Below are 24,104 nucleotides of genomic sequence, written 5' to 3' on the forward strand. Positions count from 1 at the left end.
AAGAAAGCTACAGTTTCTATCTGGTTCACATTCCATATGTATATCTATATATATATATATATATATATATGTGTGTGTGTGTGTGTGACATTCAAAATGTATCTAGTGAGGCCACAGGTGAAGCTCTCTCGTGATAGTTTTGCATGTGAGGTGGATGGGGAGCAGCTGTGCAGCAAGGCATAAGGTGGAGGGCACAGACCTTCCTTTGATACCTGTCCTCATTAGATTGACTTGAAAAATCACATCTTTCCTACTCCCTCCCTAATAATAGTTGTTTTCATTGCGTATTCCGTACTTTATACTGTATATATAGTTGAAATTGAGACAAAAACATTCCACATGCCATCTTAATATAGTAAAATAGTATTTAGAATAGTATTTCTGTCTGTACACACCTAAACATCGTGTTTCCGTTCCACTCCAAAGCCCAGATGACAGGCACTCTCTGACAGCTGACCCCACCAGCATGAAGCCAGCATCGCAGGTAAAGATGGCTGTCGCACCAAATGTTGTCTGAGTACCAATCTTCTTCCCATTGGGTGGAGAAGACTGATCACCACAGGACATAACTGTAACACACGGTCAGACACAGGCAGTTTAAAAGCAGTTGTACGCCAGTTTAGCACCAGGTTAATCTGAGTCACTGCTGGAGCTCATTGGTTTCAGTAAGAACTGCTATCAATCCTGGCAAGCTGCTTATCAGGCAAATTTGGTGCCACGGTTTTTCTGCCCATCACAACTTGCTCAATGAGGAAGTAACAGTAAAAATCTGAACATCGTGACATTCTTTAAGGAGAAACAACAGTGATTCAAAGTGTCAAGGAGTCCCAAGAGGAAACGCAGTGGATGACAGTTTTGAAAATGTCAACTCCTCTAGGTCAGATTATGGATCGGAACAATAAAAGTTTCACCTTGTATGATGACGTTTGCATGTCATCTTTAGATTGCATCACATTAGCATAAAGGAAAAAAAAAACATTAAACACACCTTTTTCCTTTGATGGTAGCCTACTTAAAATGTTAAAGTTTTTTTTTTCCTCCTTGTGCAGACCAAGAACTGTCAGCTGTGTTTACTTGTAAGCTGGGTTTTGATCCTCACTGGCTTTTAGCTGTCACAAAACTAGCTGCTGTTTCCGTAATTCTGAAGTGAACACCTGGTCCAACTTGTTACATGTACATGTGCATTGGGGGGGTCTTTAAACACAAGCAATGTCATAGGTGTGCTTTGTGCGATATGCAGAGACACTACTACTCATTTTGTGGTCAAACACACAGCCTCCTCTTTGTTTTATTAAGTTGTCGTCCGGCACACGCACACACACCCAAAGCACTGCACATGGCACTGAATCACGAGCAGTAGCTGTTTTTAGACAGCATCTTGTGGCATATAATTTTAACTGTTTTTGTCTTCTATCAATATTTAAAACTAAGAAAAAAAAAATTATTTTTAATTTTCTATTTCTTTAACTGAACTAGCCAAGCTTGAAGATGTTATCAGCAGGAAAACTGCATGCGTTTCAGTTGCAGCGATCATTAAGTCATCACGTCTTGGTTACTCACCCTGGCAGTGCGGCCTCTCATTCTTCCAGCTCCACACCCCACTGGCTAAGCACTGGATGTGGGCAGGACCTAATCTGTAGTATCCTGGATCACAAGTGAAGACAATGCGAGTTCTGTACTCGTAGTGTGAGCCATTGACGATCCTCCAGCGGCCGTGCTCCAGAGAAAATGACCCGATGCTGGGACACACTACAACTAGAGACAGAGGGAGTGTGAAGAGGAAAAAATGATAGCGTCATAAAACCTGCTTGTATCCTGTAATAATTCCTTATTCTTCCTTAACTATATTTATTCATGATTGATTGAACAATGTTTAGTATTTCCTGTGTGCATACTGAAAACAAAAGAAACCGTTTTTCACTTTCAACAAATGAAAATGGTGACACGATCAGAAAACCAAACTGGAGTTTGCATTGGGTTGTATCTATGTGTTACTAACCAGAGCATCTTGGTATCTTATTGTGGTTGCTCCATGTTCCATCAGGCTGACAGATGGCTGACGTCAGTTCTTTACTGGAGAGTCTGTAGCCATCATTACAGAAATAGGAAACTCTCGTTCCCACGGAGTAGTCAGCAGTTAGAACGCCACCATTTATAGGCGCTTTGGGTGGTCCGCATGACACAGCTAGGAGAGGAGAAGTACACACTCATTGAAAGGACAACTTGCAAACATATACACATTGAAGCTGTGATGCAACTTGGCGTTTGTCAGGTTCTGATGGTAGATTTTTACTGTTAAATGTTTTGGGGATTTAAAGTAATTTATATTTGTATACAAGCTCACAGACATCCTTCAATGTAGCTATCCAACTATGCGATCGGAAGATGCTTGATCTCTTGTTCAGACCAATTTGATCAAAATACATCAAAATACATACATAAGGTGCAAGAGCGAAACTTTGGGAAAAACAAACTCAACATTTTAACAAAGTACAACAGAAAATACATCAAACAAATCGACGCTTAACAAACACATTGAGTTTTCACAAAACTACATCAAAACACTTGCACTTTGAATTGCCTTGTGTACAAATTGTGCTCTACAAATTGCCTTGCCTCAAAACACACAACATTTTGTTTTCTGTTTTGATGGGGTTTCTGAAATGATGTGTTTCGTTTGAATAAATGTCCTGTTTTCTGTTTTGTTGTTGTTTTTTGTGTATCGTTGTTATGGCGTTGGTTTTCTTTTTTGTTATGCTTGCTATGTTGTTCTTCGATTCGTTGTCGTGTTGTTTGAACTGACATGATTTTAGTTTTGTTGTGTTTTGCATAAGACTCAAAGCATAAATAATTAGTGCTTTATGCTTTATATACATTGTACATTTATTTATATATACAAACACAACATATTTGAAATGCATTTCAACGCACCTTGACACGCAGGTACAGCAGAGTCCCAGGCGTGGTAGCCAAGTGATGTGCGGCGGCAGGTCGCTGTTGCATTTCCTATGAGACGGTAACCACGGTCGCATGCCCACCGCACCACACTGTTCACATGACCGCCACTCTGAGAGGAGATGGAGCCGTGGAGGGGGGAGTCTGGGGTGGAGCAGTAAAGGGCTGCAGTGGAAAAAAAACACATTCAAAGGAAAAAGAATTGAGATGGCTTCAGAGCAGGAGATTTATTGTCAGTAAAACAGAAATGAGACAAATACAACAGCTTTACAATATCTTTTTTTCTCTGAACAAGACCACTCTGGAATCGTGCCATAACTACGACATTATGTTTTTGCAACAATATTGCACAGTAATGTTCTTTATCAACTATTGAAGAAAAGAACTCAGATTTTAGCTCTTTCAAATGTATGCAGCAGGCGTGTGCTATCAAGAGGGTAGAGATTAATTGCAGCCTTACTGACAATGTTTTTGAGCAGCAAAGATGTCAGACTATTGTCGTAGAACTGCACAGATTGTGATTATGTTTTATCCAAGAATTCAATCAGTGTCAGACCCTGTTCAATTAATGAAACTGGGTGCCTTTCAAAAACAGACAAATGGTACAAAATGGCATGTTTGTGTGTCAGTTTTGGCTAATATTGCACATAATGGTGGTGTGCACATTTTGCATTGCAGCTGGAGACGTGTGAAAAAGAAGTCATCATTTCAAGTGTATTTCCAAACAACTAGATAAAAAGTTGTGAGAGTAAAGATATTGATAACCAGGTTCACAGCAGTGATTATAACTTTCTATGACATCTTGAAACACGAGTGTGAAGCAAATTTTGGATTTCATATCACACAAATGAAAAAATGCTCTGGCAAAACGTTTTCATTGGGCCGTCAAAGATCAGAGTTACAGCAGATGTCAGACATTGCACTGGACCCTATGCACACAACGTCATAAATGGCTATAAGCAATTTTATTAAATTATCTTACAACAAGGAACATAAATTCTTTGCTTAAGACAATATTGGCATCTGCAAGAGAAAATCCTGCTGTTGCTGCTAACAACCTGGCAACTGATTAAGTGTCTAAGTTTGCAGATAACTCACATCTCTATTTGTGTCTTTATCTATCGCAGTGTAAATATCCTTATGTAATGATGTCAATATGTACTACGATAAATTACCAGTAATGGTTTCTTCATGCTCCTCGGTCATATCGCAAAAAGGTTACCTGGGTGTGGGTCCAACTCTCTCAACTGGGCAAGAATCCAAAAGTAAGTTCTGAACTGGCCTTGGTTCTCAGCGATACGCCTGTTCTTTATGTCCCTCAAGTGTGCTGCTTGCCCTGTATCCGAGTGGTGTGTGTTTGAACCAGAAGAAAACGGTGCCACTCAAGAGCTAGAGTGGGAATGTGCTCCTTTTTTTTCCCCCTCTTACATTGAAAATACAGAATGAGTGCAGTGAGGTTTTATAGAGTTTTTTTTTTTTTTTTTTAAAGTGGATTCTAATTAAGGCTCTCTGACACAGTTTGTTTCTAAATACACTAAAAGTTTAATCAGTATATAGGCAGAGCAGCCCATTGACAATAATTCATCAGGTCTTTTCCTTTGCAGTAATTTCAACACTCATGGCATGAAACTGACATCAATCAAACTTCAATTCATTTTTATAATGAAAAGGATAACTCAGCTTGTTATAATGAGGAAATGTTATCCTAATGTGAGCTTTAAATATTCTCTCTATAATAAAACTCATTGGCCATAGTTTGCAGGTTAAAACCCATCATGGAGTCAACCTCTGTTATTGGTAGGGCTTATATGTTTAGCACTTTTTGCAGATGCTCACATTAATCACAGCTACCAAAGAAGGTTACTGAGTGTCCTGAGAGCCTTTTCTGTTACTCTTCAGCGCATAATTCATCATACAGAGCCGTGGTGCTTTAAAGGTTAAAGAAGCACTGTCCTGACAAAAGTCTGAAGAGAGAATAAGCAAAGCGAACAGGTAAAATTGTCTCTCCCTAATCAACTGTCAAAAATGCCCTTGAATAAAGAACTAAAAGCCTCATTACCCAACAGTCTGCAGTTATACGCAGCAGGCCCAGTAAGACCGCCTCAATGCAAAGCGCTCTGTAAAACAGCATCTGTGCTCATCAAGCTTTCTTTGGACAGATAAAACTTAAGGACTAACCTATAATGTGATTAAGTAAACCGCTTTAGGAGACAGACAGAAGTTTGGTAGAAAGGAATGCTAAAGACGAATAAATAAATGGCAAAGGTGAGCCTGAGCTACTGATTCTGTACATCCTTTTTTTCAACAAGCATGTTCTCAGATTTTCACAGTGAGAAGCTTTCACACCTTTAAAAAGTTTAGTAAAATGAAGAAACTTGAGGTTGAGGTTGAAAAGTGCATTGTCGCCCTTCTGTCTGTCTCTGTCTGTCTCTGTCCTTATTTCCATGCATTATATTATGAAGTAGTAGTAAAGTAAAGTTGGGATACATACTTTGGTACTCACCAACATAGCGAATTCTGAAGCCTTTCTTGTTGGTGCCATGGTCTGAAGACCAGCGGACTAGAAACTGGTGGCCAGAGGTTGTGATGTTAAAGGGTGTCGGCAGGTCGCCACTCAGCGTTGCCAGGGTGGGACTGTTGGGTGAGGGACCTGAGAGTCATCCAGACAAAGAGTGGAGAGAAGGAGATAAAAAAAAGACGCAGAGAATGAATGAGACAGCAGAAATAACCTACCAACCGTTTCAAGTTTTTACTAGATTTGACTTTTTACTTTCAGAGTAAAATGCCTCTGTCTGTGTTGAGATGGCACTCTGAAAAATGATGTGCCTCATAGCTGAATCCTTATTAAAAATGTCTGTCGTTGTGTCTGTTTTAGTGTTTTTTTTTTTGTTTCTTTTTACCATCAAAAATCTCCAGCACGTCAAACTCTCTCTCAGTGTGGAAATTCTCAAAAGTAATCGTGACATTGTATCCTTTCTCGACTGTAACGCTCCACGAGCACATTTGAAGGTTTGGGTAACTTTCTGGCCAGCCGGGGCTCAGGATGACGCCCGAGGAATCGTATCGTACATCGTGGGCAGGACATTGAACTAAGGAAGAGAAGATCAGCTGTGTTAGGTGAGTACACACTTCATCTTCATAGTTGTCAGAATCAGGTTTTGGAAACCTTAATCCACACCTTGGCATGTTGGAGGTGATGCATCCATCTGTAGTCTCTCTCCTAATCGACAGGTTAGAATCTCACTGCCAACCAATGAGAATCCCGGATGGCATTTGTATCTGATGATGTCACCTGGAGGCCCGAAATTAGTTTGCATGAGAGAAGTGTTTAAAACAAACGTTGACAGAAAGGAAACCTTGATTTCTCCTCCACCAATTATATAATATTATAACATAATCACCTACTACCATTGGCAGTACAAAGATTTAGTACTTTTCCTTCTACTGTGTCTACTGACAGCTTTGTTAAATTATGACAATAGTTCAAGACAACTTCAAGTTGAAACACACTTTTAGCATAGAACATTTAAAACGTTTTCTTCAGAAAACGTGGAGCACAAATGTGCGCTTCCTCGTGAAATTTAGGTGAGCAAAATGCCAAAAAACTTGGAACAGGGGCAAATAAAGAGTGAGAAATTTGTAACAAAAACACCTCAACAGGTTAGCTAATTTATTGGGTACAAAGACAGCATCTGTGAGATACCGAGTCTTTAAGAAGTGAAAATGGGGAGAGGATCACCACTCTGTGAAAGATTTTCTGGCTGAATAGTTCCACAAAATATGAAGAGAATTACTCTACATTAAGTTAACATGAAGTTCTACATAGCATCAATAAAAGATTGTAACAAAGGCCACAAGTAGCACTGCAAGCGACATTTTTCGAGCATGTTATCGGCTCATAGTGTAAAAGCCAGGATCTGCGATGGCCTGGCTGGGGCAACTCCTACAACAACACATTCTTACATCCTGTCAAAGGCTTTGCTCGTTTCAAACAGCTCATGCCAACAGCATGGCTCTAAGGTAAAATATTCTGGGTGTTAAACCGGCCTGCCTGCAGTCCACACCAGTCATCCATTTTAATAATTGGTGCATTAATAAACAAGCAATATGACAGAGGAGCCCCTTAGCTATCGAGGAGCTAAAAAGCATTCATCAAATAAGAATAGAAAATATTTTTGCTCCTGAAACTGCGGCGGCTGATCTCTTCAGTTCTAAGTTGCTTGCAGCATGTTGTAAAAGAAGAGATGATGCAACACAATGACAAAGAAGGCCCTGTCCTAACTTTTTTTTCAAAGTTCAGATCTTTTATCCTAAGTAAGGAGCAGAAAAATGTCTACCACTTATGTATACACTGCACCAGAAGACAAATTTAAAAATACAACATGTTTCAGATCACCAACGACTCTTGCTTGCAATCGCAAGGATTCTTGTTATCTTGTTGGCAGCTGGAAAGTTACAAGTTTCCAGTTTGTATCCTCTGTCAAATTGACCCATCTCAAGACATGACAGGTAGACAGACAGCTCACCTATCTCCAGCTCGCCATCCTCCATCAGCGTGTCAGCGTTGGCCACTTCTGGAGGAGGCTGGCAAACCCTTAATTGGTAGGCTGGGAATGCAGACAGCAGAGGAGAGGAGAGAGGACAAAGAGAGGGACATTATAGAAAATGTGAGGGAAACAATGTGACACAACATTTCCCTTCCCGCTCTCTACTGCACATGCAGATAGCTGCGGTGTAAAACTCTATCTGTTTAACTGCACTGTCTCAGTTCAGCTGCTCATTTCAGCCAAGCATGGAATCAGAAACAGAGCAGCTGCATAGACACAGCACTGCCTTGAATCATAAAAAGGAACCGACTTCACAGCTTCAGAGCTGACGGCTGTAATCAATATTACTGCATGAGCATAGATCACCCGCTAACAGAAAGCGAGAGAGAGCAAAAACTATAGACGGACAGTCAGACAGTCAGACAGGGAAAGTGGAAGACGAGAGGGAGAGAGGGTTAAGGGCTATAAGTCAGGATGAAATTGACTATGAAAATGAGACCTGCCAATAGTATCTGCTGCTCTCAAGCATATCAAAGCCCTGTGGTCTGTGTGTGTGCCAGTATGTCTGAATGTGTGCATATTTGTGATTGCAGCTATTTTGGTGCTTCTGTGCGTTAGTAAAGGATCACTGTGAGGGGTCACTGATCTCGCTAAGCTCTAGGAGCATTTTTTTTTATAGCTACCTCCACATTCATGTCACATCTGCTTTCTCAGTCTCATATCCATGACAACATTATCCACCACTGCATGGCCCTTGTGTCTATATGGGAGCGCTGGCATTCAGAATCTTGACCCAGAGATAAATAAATAGAAGGACAACGACAGAGATAAATATCCCCAACAGTGGACTTGTGCTGCTTTTGGGGTTTATTTGGCATTTGAAACTACATTTGCACTTTAGCTGCCGTCTCAGATGCAAACTGTGACATTCTACATTTCGTTTTTTTCCACGTTTTTCACTGAAGGACACTGAGGAAGAAATGTCGAAACATTGTCCACTTACTGCTACAACTTATGTCTAAAGAAAACTTAAGTATGGGCTTTCTAAAATGAAATAGGATGTGCTGCTCTGTTCCTACCTTATAGATTGTGCTACAGAACTGAAGTGACAAAAACATGTCACCCCTTTCCTATTTTATCCATCTTCCCTGTCATTATCCTGTGTTCATTGTCCAGTAAAAAGGAAAATGAAAACAAACTTGGATCCAATCGGATGATGCTGTTCGTGTGTGTGTGTGACAGCTGAGAGTTAAAACTTGCCAACAAGAATTCACTAACAAAATGCCATCCATCTCAGAAATAGGAGGCCCGCCCAAAAACAAGCTGACATATTATCCCCAAAGAGCACTGAGCAGATACTTCTCAGCAGCAGCACATACAGGCGACGTGAGGAAGAAGATGTCACGTATACTTTTGTGTACAGCTGAGTTGTGACGTATGTACAGGGAAAGGAAAACAAGACTCATTTGAAGCCATGTCGTCAAATGAAATTTTGTGTGTATGATACAGTCTGACGTATCCACAAAATATTTACGGTTCATTTAGAAAATCGTCCACAGCTTGATAACAGCCCTTTGTGAAAGCTGTGAAGAGTACTTGGGGTTCTTATCAAGTGAATTTCTTATTCTAAGAAAAGTCTGTCATCTTTTAGTTGAAGTAAGAACATCAAATATGTAAAGAATATATTTTTTGTAACATAAAGGTGTATCATGTATACCTAAAGATAACTCCTGACTACCGACACGTACTTTAAATCTACCAAGAAACATTCCATGTAAGTGATACTTAATTCCAAATAAATAAATGAATAAAACTGTAGACAGGAAAGGTTATGCATAACTCGCTGTTTTACATAATGAAGATCTTAATGAGGATCTGACTGCGTGATATTTATACATGTACTTATCCTTCTGAGACCCAACATCCTCATATCGTCAAGGATGCAGGTTCTCATAAAATAGACCCAATTTTGTTTTTATTTTTCTAAGAAAAAACAACTCCTTCCTCTTCTGAGGAAGTACATAGGATTTATACTTATGAGTCCTACTCATCCCAGATGGACAAGAGAAATGAGTACTAAAGGACCTCAGCAGAAAAATAAAATTGAAATAGAAAAAATAAACCATATAAACAGTCTTAAGATGGAGAAAGGGCAACTCGAGGCCAGGAATAATGTCTCCTCCATGACTCAACAATGAGGGAAAGGTTAGCGCCTATGCATGTGTCTAAGACACATACAAGAGCACTTCTGTACTGTAGTGCAAAAAGAACTCTTAAGAGAAATATTCTCTTAAGGAGGTGTTTCATCATGACAGTATTAAAGGTAGATTCATTATTTAAATTGAGAAATTAGTTGCACGACTGCAGCACAAAATACAATATTTTGAATTTTGCCTCCATGAAAAACACTATTAGCTTTTTCTTCAATCAGACGACTCAAACCTAAAAAGAGATTGACAATGGATAGATCAATAAACTTCAATAAAACCAGAGCATTTACTAACTGCCAGTTAATTATTTGGTTGCTGCTGGCAAACTAGAGTACCAATCTAATTGATAGCTTTGGTAAGTTGTGTTTAAGGAAACTGGATATTTTGTAACCCCTCGTTTTTTTTTTTTATTCTTATTATGATACTAAACTCAGCTCAATGTCATTTAAATACACCTTTCAAACACAGCCAAGGCAAAAAGATGAGTAAAAACACTTCAGACCACTCATGAGAGCAATTAAAATGACAGCAAATCAAGGAGTTAAATAAAGAAGTGGAGGTACACAAAAGACAAACAAAAAGGATATTGAAAAAAAAAAAACAAGAAGGAAATTACAAACATGACACTGAAGTGAGAAAATGCTTTTTTAATGAAGTTTTAAGCTTGAATTTAAAAGCAGAGAGAGTGTCAGTGCCCTGCGCCCAAGCAGGTAGCTGGTTGCACAAGAAGGGAGCCTGAAATCTGATTGTTCTGCCTCTGGTAATTCTGGGAACAACAAGTAGACCAGAGTGCTGACAGCAAAGTGGTCTTGTGGGGTGATGAGGAATAATAAGATCTCATATGTGGACAAGTAATTGACTTGTTTTCACATAAAATCACAAGTTAATACTGCAGCCTTAATGAAATGCGAGAGGAACTTGGTCTGAAAATGTGGACAGAATTAAATCATTCCAAGCAGGTTGTATCTCTGCAAAACAGTTTCACATTAGTTTCATATTATCTATTAATTAATGTTTTTGAACATGACCTTTCTCTTTTTATTCATTTATTTATTTATTCATTTTCATTGGTGACATGGGCATAAAAAAGCGACTTATACCTGTATGATCACACACCAGTGTTCAGAGGTTAAAGGGCGTTGTGGCTGGCAAACACAATGTCACCGCTCTACAAATGTGGAGGCACAAAAGAAACCTTGAACTCGTCCACCTAACATATTAATGTTGGGATGAGATGTGACACGGACACACTTTCATCAGACAGTGAAATGCTCCTGAACTGGATCGACTTTCATGAGTCGGAATTAGTCAAAGGGAGAGGGTCTAAGAGGAACTTAATGTGGAGGAAGTTAAACACAGTTCAGCCCAATGAAAAACTAATCTCATCATTGCAGCCACAGCTAATGATAGCTTTATGGTTTCATCACAATACCCCAGGAAAGGAAGATAACGGCAGAGAAAATGGTGAATGAGAGCGGCATCTTTATCTGAGCAGACATAACTCAAAGGAAGCATTCCACTTCATTTGTAAATCAAACTGTATTTAACGTTCATTTAGTGAAAGCGCTGCATGATCAACGTCTTACCATGATAACTTAAGACAAAGAAGCCGGCTCCAGAGAAGTCAGAGTGGAATTTAATGAGGATGATGTTGGAGGTGGAGTAGACAGACTCCAAAGCTGTGTTCCCACTGAACTGGCCGATCTGAGGGGATGATTGATCTGGACCATCCCTGTGGTGAAACATAGGCAGAAGCACACACTCAAATGTAAAGGGGAAAATAATAAAAAAATCTAAATCAAAAGAGGCAGTTAGACATGAGCAATCTTTAAACAGATGTCTTGATCTGCTGTTATAGAACAATGGGAGCAGAAAAGTCCATCTAAAATATAATTCAAAGCTGGAATCAAAGATAGAGAAGACTTGATGACATTTACAGCATCAGGGAAAAAAATGGATCTGCTCGACTGACTGCACATGCAGATGGACAGTTTGTGACAAAGTACTGGCACACAAAGTCAAACCACAATGTCACAAAGCTCGTTGAGATAGAAAATAGCTTATTTTCCAATTCGCCTACAAAAGCACTAGTCCTGTGACAACGCAGTTCACAAATCCGTGGCTCTCTTCTTCTTGCTGTGGGATGCTCGAGTTCATAAGCATCGATCCAACTGGTGTCAGGTCAAAAGAATGACACAAAGCGACTTGGGTTCACTTGGGTTTGGCATTCATGAAAAGTTACACAATTGCCACAGAAAGCAAAAAAAAAATGTTGTGTGAACTGACATAGTGTGAGCCTCATAGTGTGATACTGTGAGCATGTTTCGCCTCCAATGACAGCATCTCAACTTGCCAGACTGGAAGTAACCCATAGCACACTCATTACTTGTGATTAAAAAGGTTAAGCTAGATGAAATGATTATTTCCAGCTGTTAAGTGATTTTCGACGAGGCCAATTATCCCTGTCAGGATACAAGCGAAATTTTCTCTTTATTTAATTCACACTGAGTGATTAGGATGGCAGTTTCTCTCTTTGCTTTGCACTTGCTGCAGCAGCTTTCAGCTGTTAGCAGCTATTAGTAGACTATGGCAACATTTACAGTGAGAGTTTGCACAATGCATGGTAACATCTGACGACTCCTGTAGTGAAATCCTGTAGTAAGTCTCCCAGTATGAGACCAATTAGCAGACTTTGTGACTGTCAGGTTGGCTGGCTCTGGACTGAGAAGGCCGCTGTGAAAATCACACCTTTACCAGTGACACTGTGCTCTCTGTAGGGAGCCAACATTAGGACTGTGTGACTGAGATTGGGAGTTTATACTGTGTTCTTGTGCGGTCGCTGTCTTTGCTTTGTGAGAGTTCGGCATTTTTCTCACTTTTCCAACAGACAGCGGGGTCAGAAACATGCTGTGCGGCCAATTCAGGGAATTCACACAATCGCCCGTGGGTGGGCGGCACATGGTTCAACAGTCTTGTGGTGTTTAGTGTGAGCAGAATAGGCAGGAAATTGCAGCTACATCCATACACTAAAGGCTTCTATAAAGTAAACAACTGCTCCCTAATTACTGAATAAAACAGACTGTTTGAATTTATTTCTGCAGTGCCAAATGTGTTCAGATACCAAGTAAAAGTTGAACTTTACTTTAAACATTTAAGTCAGTAATTAAGGTATTTTCTTGATATATTCACAGCTGAAAATTGTGTGGGCAAGACTAATCCATTCATTACACTGTAGGTAGCACTGTAATTGATGAAAAAAACAATAGTTAGCTGCAGTCATAGACAAGCAGAGGTTGGCTGAGTTCGTTCCAAAACAAATAGAATCAAAGAGTCGGATTGATAGTATAACCACTAAATGCATCCTGAAACATTCGGCGGTGCATTTTGTTTGGGAACCTTTAAGTGTTTCACAATAAGCTGCAGTAAGGGGTTGCATATAAATGGGAACCCAGTACAAGTTAAGAATTCTCAGTTAAACTTTATCAGATTCCTTCATGTTTGTAAAAGGCCAGTTATATTGGCAGATTTGTTTTTGATGAAAGTGATTTAATGATTTATCACCTCCCTGGTGGGTTAGACGAGAAAAAAACTAACAAACCTGGAAATCTAGATGGTCGACAGCGCTTAGATAGTAACAGGCTAACAAAGAAATAAACAGATATTTGATCTCAGTCGGTCTAAAAGAACAAGATTTGCAGGGGGATGTGTCAGCAGCAACCACGTCTTACCATGCCGCTGTTGTGTTCTCCCTGCTTAGCCCTGCTTTGATATGCCTACAGTTTGTGCGAGGGGACATTGCACACTGTTGTCCATTTATAGGAAACAGGATTTAGAGAAGGGGGCAGCATGGCAGCCATAGAAAAGAGACTTAACAGTCTATTTACAGTTCTGCTACCACCTTGTACCTGCAGATAACTACACAACAGGGCATCAGAGCACCATTTAAATAATTGCATTGACAAAATGTCAGCTGTTGCAAACGATTGTACCCCTCAAGAAGAATAACGAAGAGAAAAGTACTGAGGGGCAGGTAGAGAAGAAAAGATGCATAGTATATTACATACACAATCGAGTATTTGAGAATACATGAGGCAATAAGTAATCCATGACAGGATGGAATTTATGCCAACTAATCTTATATTTAAGGAGAGATGTTGTAGTCATAGCAACCCTTGCAGGATCATAGCCAATTAGTTGCTAGCTCTGGAAGGAAGTTAAAGATCACGGCATCCTTTTTGAGAGAGAAAGTATGCATATAGCAAAAGTTTTTAGAATATATGGTACAAACGAAATAACATTTCTTTATCAAATAAACCGTAATGATGCGGAGAGAAAAACAAAACAATTGTCAAGATAGCAGATAACGAGGGTGCAGAGCGTCGAGTAGCGTCAGCCGGCAGAGCAAGTATGAAATAAACTAAGAGAACAAATAAACAGCACCTACCAGACAGTGATGTAGTCATATATGGGCTCAGTGCTCAGTACTGTAAAGTTGATATAAATCCCATGTCCAGGAGGAACTCGAACACTCCAAACACAGTCCTGGAAGTTTGGGTATTCTTCAGGGTGACCAGGAGAGTAAATGGTTCCATTTAAGGATGTGATGTTACCCCCGCACAAGGCTGTGTGATAGAATATCAACAGAATTAACATTAATAATTTACCAGCAGTCTGGATGGCTGATAAAGAGAGAAAGATAAGATAAAGAAATGCATTTAATGATACCATTATGAAACAGTTACTGCTATTTTTATGAAAGCAAAGTCAGGTGTTCAAGTCAACAGTTGTTACTCATCAGGAAAATCATGTTATACCTGCTGAGAGCTATACGACTATATGTAGAGTGTTTTAAGGAGTGTTAACTGTTGCATTAGAGAAAAAATGAAAGAAAAAAAAAACAGTTGACTGAAAGCTTTGAAACATCTCCATATTTATTTTATGTAAAAGAAGGAAAAAGGTATTCACACATCCTACTATTTCAAGAAAAGCTGTGTCTATTTAAAGTCTATAAGATATTGAGAATTAGCAGAACTAAGGGAGATAACATGACTGCTTTCCCTTCCGAGCACCACACCACACCGAGTACGAAAGCTCTCGGACCAAAGAACAAAACTGCCGCACTGACACGGATATTTAACAGGTACAGAGATGGCCGATGTAGTCAATTACCTTCACATCGTGGGAGTGGGTGGTTCCAGGTTCTGCTAATTCCATGTAAACACGTGAGCGAAGCTTCTCCAATCAAAGAATATCCAGGCAGACATTCAAATGATACCGTCATCCCCACGTTAAAATCGGTGCCGATCACGATGCCGTTCCGAAATGGCCGAGGATCTGGACAGCTCTGGAGCTGGTAGGCTGAGGTGACAGGACATGAAATTAATTAAGAAAAATGAGTAATAATGCAGAACTGGTTTGTAAATGCAGCACTCTGGATCAGGAGTAAGATGTGTGTTTCTTTGAAAAAAAAAAGAAAAGAAAAGAAAAGTCAGTAATTGAACGAGACAAAATATGCATTTATTTCATGCCTCTTAAAAAATAAAAGCCCACAACCATTTGTAGCCACTGGTCTGGCAATTTAAAGCACTTTGAGCAAGGTCATAGATATGGATCCTTCTACTAAAGGAACACATCAATCTGAAGATGAAATTTCAAATAAAACTGAATTATAAAATGCTCAGGAGGAACTCAGACAAAAGAGAATAAATGTACACTTTAAAATGTTCCTCACATGGCGAAGAAGCTTGTAATTGTTTCAGATGCTCTCAAATGAAAATGTGCAGTCTTCCACTTCACATTTGAATTCTCAGTGATACAAAAAGTGGAGGGTTTACTTTCCAAAGAAATATATATTTTCTTTCTTCCATTTTTTATCTTTTTTTCAAGAATGACAGGATATGTTATAAGAGCGATAAGATTCAAATATTTTCCCATTTTATGATACTCTGGCAGCGCTGCTGTTACGTGATAAAAGATATTATTAATCAGCCACACGAATGAGCCACTGTAATGTTCACATGAACGGATGTAGGGCTAACAAATTTAGGATGCCTAAAAGATCTGTCATGACAAATAGTAGACTTATAAGGCTGAAAGTACGAATATAAAACTAATCTCCAAAATGGATCTAAATGAAGAGCCTGAATGCACCCTGGAATCTTTTTGGTAAGCCTCTTCTTCTCTCAAAAATATTAAAGCAATTAATAGGGTTGTAAAAAAGCTCCAGAGGAATGAAGTCACCAGCAACAATAGCTCCACAGTCAGAGGTCTGCTTTTGTTTTCTTTGCTCAGGAAAGGGTCACTGTAAACAAGACGTTGGAGGGGAAACTGCAGAAACAACATTTACCTTGATAGGTGATGTGGAACCCTGGTTTGTTTTGTGAGTAGTCGCTGTGGAAAAAAAAGCTGGTTTGGTGGGTGGTGCTGAAGAGCGGTTTAGGAATGACTGGGCCGCTGAACCGGTCAATCACTGAGCCCAACTCAAGTGTTCCACTTCGGATTTCTAAGTAATCATGGATCGCTTCGGTGGAGAAGTTCAAAAACTGGAGATGAATGCCTGAGAGAGAGAGAGAGAGAGAGAAACACAACTTAAGAAATTATGGGTATTTTAAATGAGAGTGAGAATATGAGAAGTGTTCAATTCTCATCAACAACATGGGTAAAAGCCACAAACACAGACAGATTAATCGAGTGAAAAAAGAACTCAATGATTAACCCATACATGGAAGGGGGCTTCTGATCACAAACACACATGGAAAGAGAGCCTAAATCTATCTTTACTGGCGTCAAATGTTGACTGTTTCTTACCAAAGCCAACAGGTAAGTTGACTGTCCATGTGCAGTCTAATCCACTGGGATAGTTGCCGGGGTAACCTGGGCTTAAAATCACTTCACTCACATCTGTCATGGACCCACCACACTGAGCTGTACACAGAAACACACACATTTACAAAACATAGAGATATATAGAGAGAGAAAGAGATAAGTAGATAGATAGATTAAGAATATCCATGCTCTGCACAGAATACTAAGTAATCAGCTCATCACAGAAAAGTAAATTGATCCCAGTGTTTATTTCTAAGAGAATTAGAGAAGGCAATGGAAACAGCCTGCGGAATTTCTGCAGCACCGAAGTTTTGCATGTTTTATAGTTATATACATTTAAATGTATGAGTGTTTGGGTGTGTGCATGGAAGAGCTGTAGAAAACCCACCAAGACACAGTGGTACAGGGTAGTTCCATCTTCGGACAGGTCCTGGCATACAGGTGATGTGGGCGTGACCCTAGAAGTGTAAAGGCAACCAGTCTTATTACCATATATATATATATATATATAAATAAAAGGGAGATTAGCTCAAACAAGCCTTTAATACTTTGCTTTAAAAGTCCTGTCTTATGTGCTCACCAATCACGCATTCCAATTGCAAGGCATCTATATTAACTAAGAGCTCAACATAAGCTCAACAGTATAGTGAACAGAAACTGGGAAGACCACAGTAAAGACATTCATTATTCAGGAGTTGAGAAAACCACACCACCCTTGTGTCTTTAGTAAGAGGGGGGAAAACCACCGGAGAGTGAGGTTTGACTTTGATTCACTTTAAGTAGTTCTTGCTTTGTGCATCCAGGGGATAAATGAATTAATGGCAGCACATCAGAAAAGCTGAGCAGACTTTAATGATTCCACACACATATTTGGCAGTCGGTTTGAATGAACCTGTAGTGACTGTGTGCGTGTTGTGTGTATGACATGCCAGTTCTGTCAGGGCTATTCTCTGATAACATCCACTCCCTCTGTTAGCTTCTGTGAATCAACACAAAGGAACCGATCGTGTATAATTTTCACCTGAAGCGAGTATCCTTGTTCACATGAAAACTGTACAACATCCCCCACCATGAACCTGTCTCCTTGTCGAATTCCGTAGTTTGGAGTTTGAGGCTCTGGACATGACTCCAGACCGATAGCTGACAAGAAACATGACATAAAAATTGTTAGAAAAGTGTCAGTCTTTACCTTGCATATACTGCTTTAGCTGCAGATAGACTTATAGAAATATGTACCTGTATATTCCAGGTGAAATCCAGCAGCTGAGACACTAATATCAGAGCTGAAGCTGAGATAGAGGTTGTTAGATGTACTATTCAGGAGAGGGGGGATAGTGGTGCCTGAGAGCAGGGAGATAAAAAAAAAAAAAGGAACAGAGGATGAGGATTTTTTTTTCTAACCGAGGCTCGAAAGCAAATGATCTTATTCATCAGTGGCAATGGAAACAACAAAGGCCTCCTAAACCTACATTTTTTCTCAGTGAAGAATTCTTAAAAGAGGGAGAGGGGAATTACTTTTACTTTTGAGGCATCTTCTTTATTTGAAATCACTTTTCAAATGTTGGCTTGACCTACTTAGTGCGGAAAGGGAAAGTTCAAAGCAAAAAAAAAAAAAAAAAAAAGTGGTAATGCACGACTGAAGCAAAGCTGGCCCCACACAATAACATTTCAGATTAAAGCTGCAGTCGGCAAGTTTTCAAAATTGCGAGTCTAAAGTCGGAAAATTCGAACTGACACAACTTTCAAGTCCCTCCCCCAACCTCTAACAAGCTCCGAATCGCCCCCCAAACCCCTCCCCCTCTGTGGACGAGGTTGTGCACGTGAGTTCACACCAGTGTGAGCGCACACAAGCTGGGGCAGACTCACGCTCAGCAGCGTGTGCACAAGCTGTGATTGACAGGTAGGATTCCTCCACCCTAACTTTATTGGTTAAAAACAGCCGGGAGCGCTCGGTTTTTCCAAGCATGATTACAGGCTTCAGAGGGAGCTACAGATTTCGTTATTTTTCCTAAACAGCCTATTTAATATTCTACTTCCAGAATCCCATGACAGTTCAAGCTAATATGACTAAAAAAAAGTTGCCGACTGCCGCTTTAAGGACTTTAATTCAAAGGAATATCAGCTTAATAACATCTCATCAGTGAAAGTTTCCTTCTGGGATAAAAACATCTTTCATTGGCTCCTCTCACTGACTTTAACAAAGTGTTTCACTTCAGTGTCAAGTGTGTCACCAAAACTCGGCAACCTGGAGACACCCCTCTGAATCAAATCAAATCAAAATCAAATCAAATTTATTTGCACATTTCATTTCATATACAAACAATTCAAAGTGCTTTACAGAAAATAAAAGCATTGCAGCAGGGAGTGTAAGAAGCATTACAAATACATAAAAGAATATAAAGAGAAACAAATAAAATCATTTAAATGAATTTAAAAACAAGCAACAGTCCAGATAAGTTAAAAGATAGCGTGCAGATTTCATGCATAGACACATGAGAAAAGAAATGTTTTTAACCTGGATTTAAAAATGTCTACATTTGGTGAAAGTTTAATCTCCACTGGCAGTTTGTTCCACTTGTTTGCAGCATAACAGCTAAATGCTGCTTCTCCATGTTTAGTCTGGACTCTGGACTGGACCAGCTGACCTGAGTCCTTGGATCTAAGAGCTCTGCTAGGTTTATATTCTCTGAACATATCACAGATGTATTTTGGGCCTAAACCGTTCTGGGAATTGTAAACCATCAGCAGGCTTTTAAAATCTATTCTGTGACTGACTGGAAGCCAGTGTAAAGATTTTAAAACTGGTGTGATGTGTTCAGATCTCTTAGTTCGGGTTGAAACTCTAGCAGCAGCGTTCTGGATGAGCTGCAGATGTTTAATGCTCTTTTTGGGAAGTCCAGTTAAAAGAGCATTACGGTAATCGAGTCTACTGGAGATGAATGCATGGATGAGTTTCTCCTGGTCTTTTTGGGAGAGGAAACCTTTAATTCTGTTGATGTTTCTGAGGTGGTAAAAAGCTGAATGGCCAGTGAATCCGGTCACTGAATGATATTGGAATAAATAAGCATACTTTCCGAGAGCCTGCAGCCCCTAATTTATGAGAGAAAAAAAAAGATTAATTAATAACGGTGAATAATTAACTCAATTGATTTAACAATATCGGCAATTTGTGAATGTAAAGCAGTATTAATTAAGAGCTGTAATTAACCTCAATGAAAGTTTTATCATTCCTCTGCATGAATTTATTCATTATTGACACTGTTATACGAAAGCAGAAATCTTTCTCTTGTCATTTCAGTGCTCATCGCAACATCTCTTCTCCAGTTTGTCACAAAGATGCCAAGATTTCCTATAGATAATTTAACGCAACTAGGAGATACTGATATGACTCTGCTTCCCTAAAAGCATTGTTACGATCTCAGGAGATAGGTGAACATGAGTTGCTGTAGAAGTGGAGCGGAAGCGCTGCCTCTGCAGTCAGCGCAGACATTAAGCGAGCAATACTAATGGCACATTAATGCACAAGACTCTCCTTTTGGTCGTCTGTCAAGTACCCTTTTTTTTCCTTCAGTCAAGGATGACAGGAGAAATGTAGTATTATTATTATTACTATACTGTATTATATTATTATTGTTATTAGTTGGGTTTGTGTCTCTTATTTGATATCTTGTCTTGTCTTTGATATTATCCCATATTCACAGGTAAACTTTCACGTCATTGAAATAAGCAAGCAGAAGTTTTGATGACATTTAGATTTTGGGAGCATTTGGAAATGGAAATGTTAATACTTATTGCTGGACAAATCGTCTTATTGGTTGCTTAAATACCTATTTGTAGTCGGGAATTAGCCTTGAAGAGGATCGATTAGTTGTGTGGCAAATTTCTCATAGGGCTTTCGAGGAATCACAAAGGTGTGTCACTCCACTCCTGCTGGCAGACTCAGAATGCAACCAGTTTAGCTGTAATGGCACTCTTACCGGAAATAGCTACAAAACCATTATCTTTAATGCCTCACGACACCATGACAATGTGTGAAGTTTTTGCAACTGCTTTTTTATGTCTTCTCTGTTTTGTTATCTTGAGTAAATGAATTGTAAAAGGGTTCTGCCTCAAAGACTCCTCTGATATAGTCAAATCTAACCATAGCCACTTCTAACCAGTTTTGCATACATTTCTTTAAACATTGCTCGGTGATGTCACACTATCAATTTTACTAAGGCTTTTAAAATACTGCCAATTCAGCTATAAAGAGGACATGTTGCCAAATTGCTCACTGAAAGTAACAACGGCGTAGGCTGCTAAGAGTGGCCGACGTGTGTTTACCCCAATAGAATTTTTTTTTTTAAAAAGCGTACCGGAGTAGCTGCCCAGTCTTGGTGCGTGGCTGTCAGCACCGTCGTAGAAATCCAACGAGTCCCAGTTATGCTCCGTGGCAAAACTCACTATTTGTATCTGGAGAGACGGACAAGAAAGAAGGAAGAAGGCAAAGAGGACAAATTGTTCTTGTTAGCTCATACTTAACTGTATTAACCTTAATTGTTTGATATTTGGTGAAGAAACCAAGTTAGTAAACATATCAAGGACATGTCAAGAAATATTAAACAAAACTACAGAGTAAAGAAAATACCATGCTAAACTGAGCTATTTCTGAGACAGATGGAATATGATAAGTTGCCGTCACCTAACATTGAAGGAAAAACTAAATGCGATGAGGTGCCTGTCAAATATTCTCAACTGGATCTAGGATTTTTCTGAGTAAGGGGCCATCAAGGGTCCACAATATTCATACTCCAGAACCGCCCCTGGTAGGAAGCACCTTTGCCTTTGTATTTGTCCGAGAGAGCAGTTTAGCTTACACGCAATCAGACCTTATCTTTCATGATTAGATCCTATCAAGTTATCTCTGATGGCCCCGTCTCTCAGAAAGTATCCATCCATTCGTCCTGCTAATAATATCTTATCTTCCCTGAGATCCTGCCTGCTCAGCTTTTAAGCCAATGATACATAGGTCAACAAGGAAGCAGCATCTGACAGTTACAACCTGTATTCCAGCCCCTTCTGGAACAGAGACCTTCCACACACAGTTCTGGTTGTTGTCATATGGCTCTGGATAGCCTGGCGACAGAATGGTCCCACGGCGAGAGGTCAATACGCCCCCGCAGGGAACTGTGAGGGAGGTAGGTGTAAGTACACAGAGCAAAGGAGAGGAGGAAGGAGGAAAAACAACACTTTGTCTGCGAGTGCGGAGTACCAATCTTTACTCTGCAGAGATGGTGCAATTGCTTTTCAATTGTTTGTAATTTTCAATATCATTTTTTTTTTACAGCACTAACAGTGTATTGTGAAATATGCTGTGTCTTGTGTTTTATCTTCAGACTTATGTTTACCTATACATGTTGGCAGGGTGTCATTCCATTGTGCAAGGTTATCTGGCACAGTCTCACAACGGATAGCAGTAGAGCCGTGTAGTACGTAACCAGGGTTGCACTCAAATTGCACCAAGGAGCCAACTGCAAAGTCATTACCGAGACGTTTCCCAAAGCGTGGCTCCGGGACTGAACTGCACTGGGTGGAGCTGGTTCGGGGTACAGCTAAAGGCAGGAGAGAAATGCAGCAAATCGTTAAAATGTGAGACAGAGAGATTCAAAACGTGCTGCCAGAGCGGTCTGAAAAATAATGCGTCTGAACTAAATGTGATATTTCTGGTCAAGCAAATAAAATACAGTAGAAATATCGCAGACGCAGTGAGCATAAAGTAGACATTTTTACCAAATTTAAAGGATGCACAGAGAAAGTCAAAATTTATGAGGTGTTACCAAACAAAAATATCCCCACTGCTACTCTGGGAAACATTGATCACAAATAATCCAGTTTTGTGTAAATTTAGTAGATATAGTAAAAACAAACTAGCATTAAGGGCAAAAAAAAAAAAAGGTTAACCTTGGTAGACAAAATGAAATCCTTTAGCAGTTTCTGGTCCAACGGTGCTAAACCTTATCGTGATCTGATTTCCTGAACTCAGAGGGAGAGATTCACCTGAAGAGAAATGAGGAAAGAATCAGAAAGAGAGGCTTAGGTTGCACCGTAACTCAAGTTTATTTTTCTCTCCATATATCAAGTCGACCATCCATTCTTACCAGAGTGAGAACCAGAAAGAGAAGAGAGCAGTGTGTTCTGTTGGGTGGGTCCATCATAGATCTCTACTACGTCATTTAGAGATGTCTGGAACATCACAAACTGACCAAAAAGAACTGGAGACAAAAAAAAGGAAAAAATGTAGATAAAGAGACGAGTTAAACACTATTGAATAGTGTCAAATTATCATTCCAGACTGGTGTGTGAGCCTGACCTTCCAATGATAACATTAACCTCTAATAACTCATTTAAATGTCATTGAGCTGCAGTGTCAACTTCTATTTGAAGCCAGCTGTTGGCACAAAATTACATATCAGCACAGTTCATTGTCAAAACATCCCCTGATCTTCATCATGCACATCAAGCACCCCCTCCATCAATTGGTTAGAAAGTATCAGTGTTGTTGCCTAGTGAAAAATGCTAATGTTGGCTAAAACTCCCTTACAATTTGGAACACAGGACTGTGTGGATCTTTTTCAACTGTATCACAAGCAGAAAAAAAAAAAAAAAAAAAAAAAAAAAAAAAAAAAAAAAAAAATCAATAAAAGGTCAACCTGATATCATGACATAACATGTAATAGCAACAAAAGGAAAGGAAAACAAAACATTACAGTTTTACAGTGAAGGCAATAAAGGCTCCAAAATGTCATCACTTCTACTCTCTCAGTCATGCTACACCTCAACAATGTTCAGTCTGGACAAAGAGATGAGCGGAAGATGCTCACACACAGACATCTGAAAAACGTTGGGATGTGGGGAACGAAAGGCTCGGATAGTATGTGGATAGTATGTATTTCCTAGCAGGTAAGCATGGCAAACAGGTGGCCATTAAACCTAGGACTGCCATGTAATAGCAAGACATTCCTGTGCTAAACCATGAATTCACCAGTGCAGCCTTAGTGGCAACCCCGTTTCCGAAAAGATTGGGGAAGAATTTGGCAACCGAAATCTAAAGCATGGTCGCCAGCTCCTGGGCTTGAACCATCAACTTGTTTACCCAAGTCCAGCTTGGGTCTGACTAACGCAATAATGCTTTCACCCCCCCACAAAAAATAATAATTAAAAAAATAAATATATATATATATATATATATATATATATATATATATATATACACCTGTGTGGCATCTTCCACATTTTCCACCATATACAGTGATGACAGAGGTTGAAAGCAAACACAACTGACAAATAACAAAGGCTGGAGTAATAGCAAAAGGTTTACACTTTGGGAGCGGGTTTACAAAAAATGCTTGATTCTTGCAGATGTGTACCTCTTTAATCCTGCAGTGGCTCTTGAAGTGACAAGGTTTTAAACCTAGGACTGCCATGTAATAGCAAGACATTCCTGTGCTAAACCATGTATTCACCAGTGCAGCCTTAGTGGCAGATAGTATAAAACAATCCAACTGGAGACTTGAGGCCCCACATTTTC

The 24,104-nt window shown here is 39.6% G+C and overlaps 1 protein-coding gene across 4 annotated transcripts in view; it reads right to left on the minus strand.

The window, feature by feature from the left end:
* Window positions 1-24,104, minus strand: part of LOC142367128 (CUB and sushi domain-containing protein 3-like) — a 373,180-nt gene that overhangs the window by 33,004 nt on the left and 316,072 nt on the right. For 3 of the 4 annotated variants that reach the window (XM_075449071.1, XM_075449069.1, XM_075449072.1), the window contains 21 exons: window positions 22,675-22,788; window positions 22,478-22,573; window positions 21,925-22,128; window positions 21,579-21,703; window positions 20,893-20,989; window positions 17,774-17,878; window positions 17,559-17,677; window positions 16,926-16,995; window positions 16,520-16,636; window positions 16,059-16,268; window positions 14,882-15,070; window positions 14,157-14,334; window positions 11,299-11,444; window positions 7,482-7,562; window positions 6,134-6,247; window positions 5,856-6,044; window positions 5,447-5,605; window positions 2,932-3,120; window positions 2,000-2,185; window positions 1,561-1,755; window positions 396-569 (listed from right to left, as the gene is read on the minus strand). In XM_075449071.1, coding sequence (XP_075305186.1) covers window positions 396-569; window positions 1,561-1,755; window positions 2,000-2,185; window positions 2,932-3,120; window positions 5,447-5,605; window positions 5,856-6,044; window positions 6,134-6,247; window positions 7,482-7,562; window positions 11,299-11,444; window positions 14,157-14,334; window positions 14,882-15,070; window positions 16,059-16,268; window positions 16,520-16,636; window positions 16,926-16,995; window positions 17,559-17,677; window positions 17,774-17,878; window positions 20,893-20,989; window positions 21,579-21,703; window positions 21,925-22,128; window positions 22,478-22,573; window positions 22,675-22,788 — 3,057 coding nt within the window. The remainder of the gene's footprint in view (window positions 1-395; window positions 570-1,560; window positions 1,756-1,999; window positions 2,186-2,931; window positions 3,121-5,446; window positions 5,606-5,855; window positions 6,045-6,133; window positions 6,248-7,481; window positions 7,563-11,298; window positions 11,445-14,156; window positions 14,335-14,881; window positions 15,071-16,058; window positions 16,269-16,519; window positions 16,637-16,925; window positions 16,996-17,558; window positions 17,678-17,773; window positions 17,879-20,892; window positions 20,990-21,578; window positions 21,704-21,924; window positions 22,129-22,477; window positions 22,574-22,674; window positions 22,789-24,104) is intronic. The other variant, XM_075449070.1, reaches the window with a different exon arrangement.

Source organism: Odontesthes bonariensis, chromosome 18 (genome assembly GCF_027942865.1).
Source record: "Odontesthes bonariensis isolate fOdoBon6 chromosome 18, fOdoBon6.hap1, whole genome shotgun sequence".
NCBI classification, from domain to species: Eukaryota; Metazoa; Chordata; class Actinopteri; order Atheriniformes; family Atherinopsidae; genus Odontesthes; species Odontesthes bonariensis.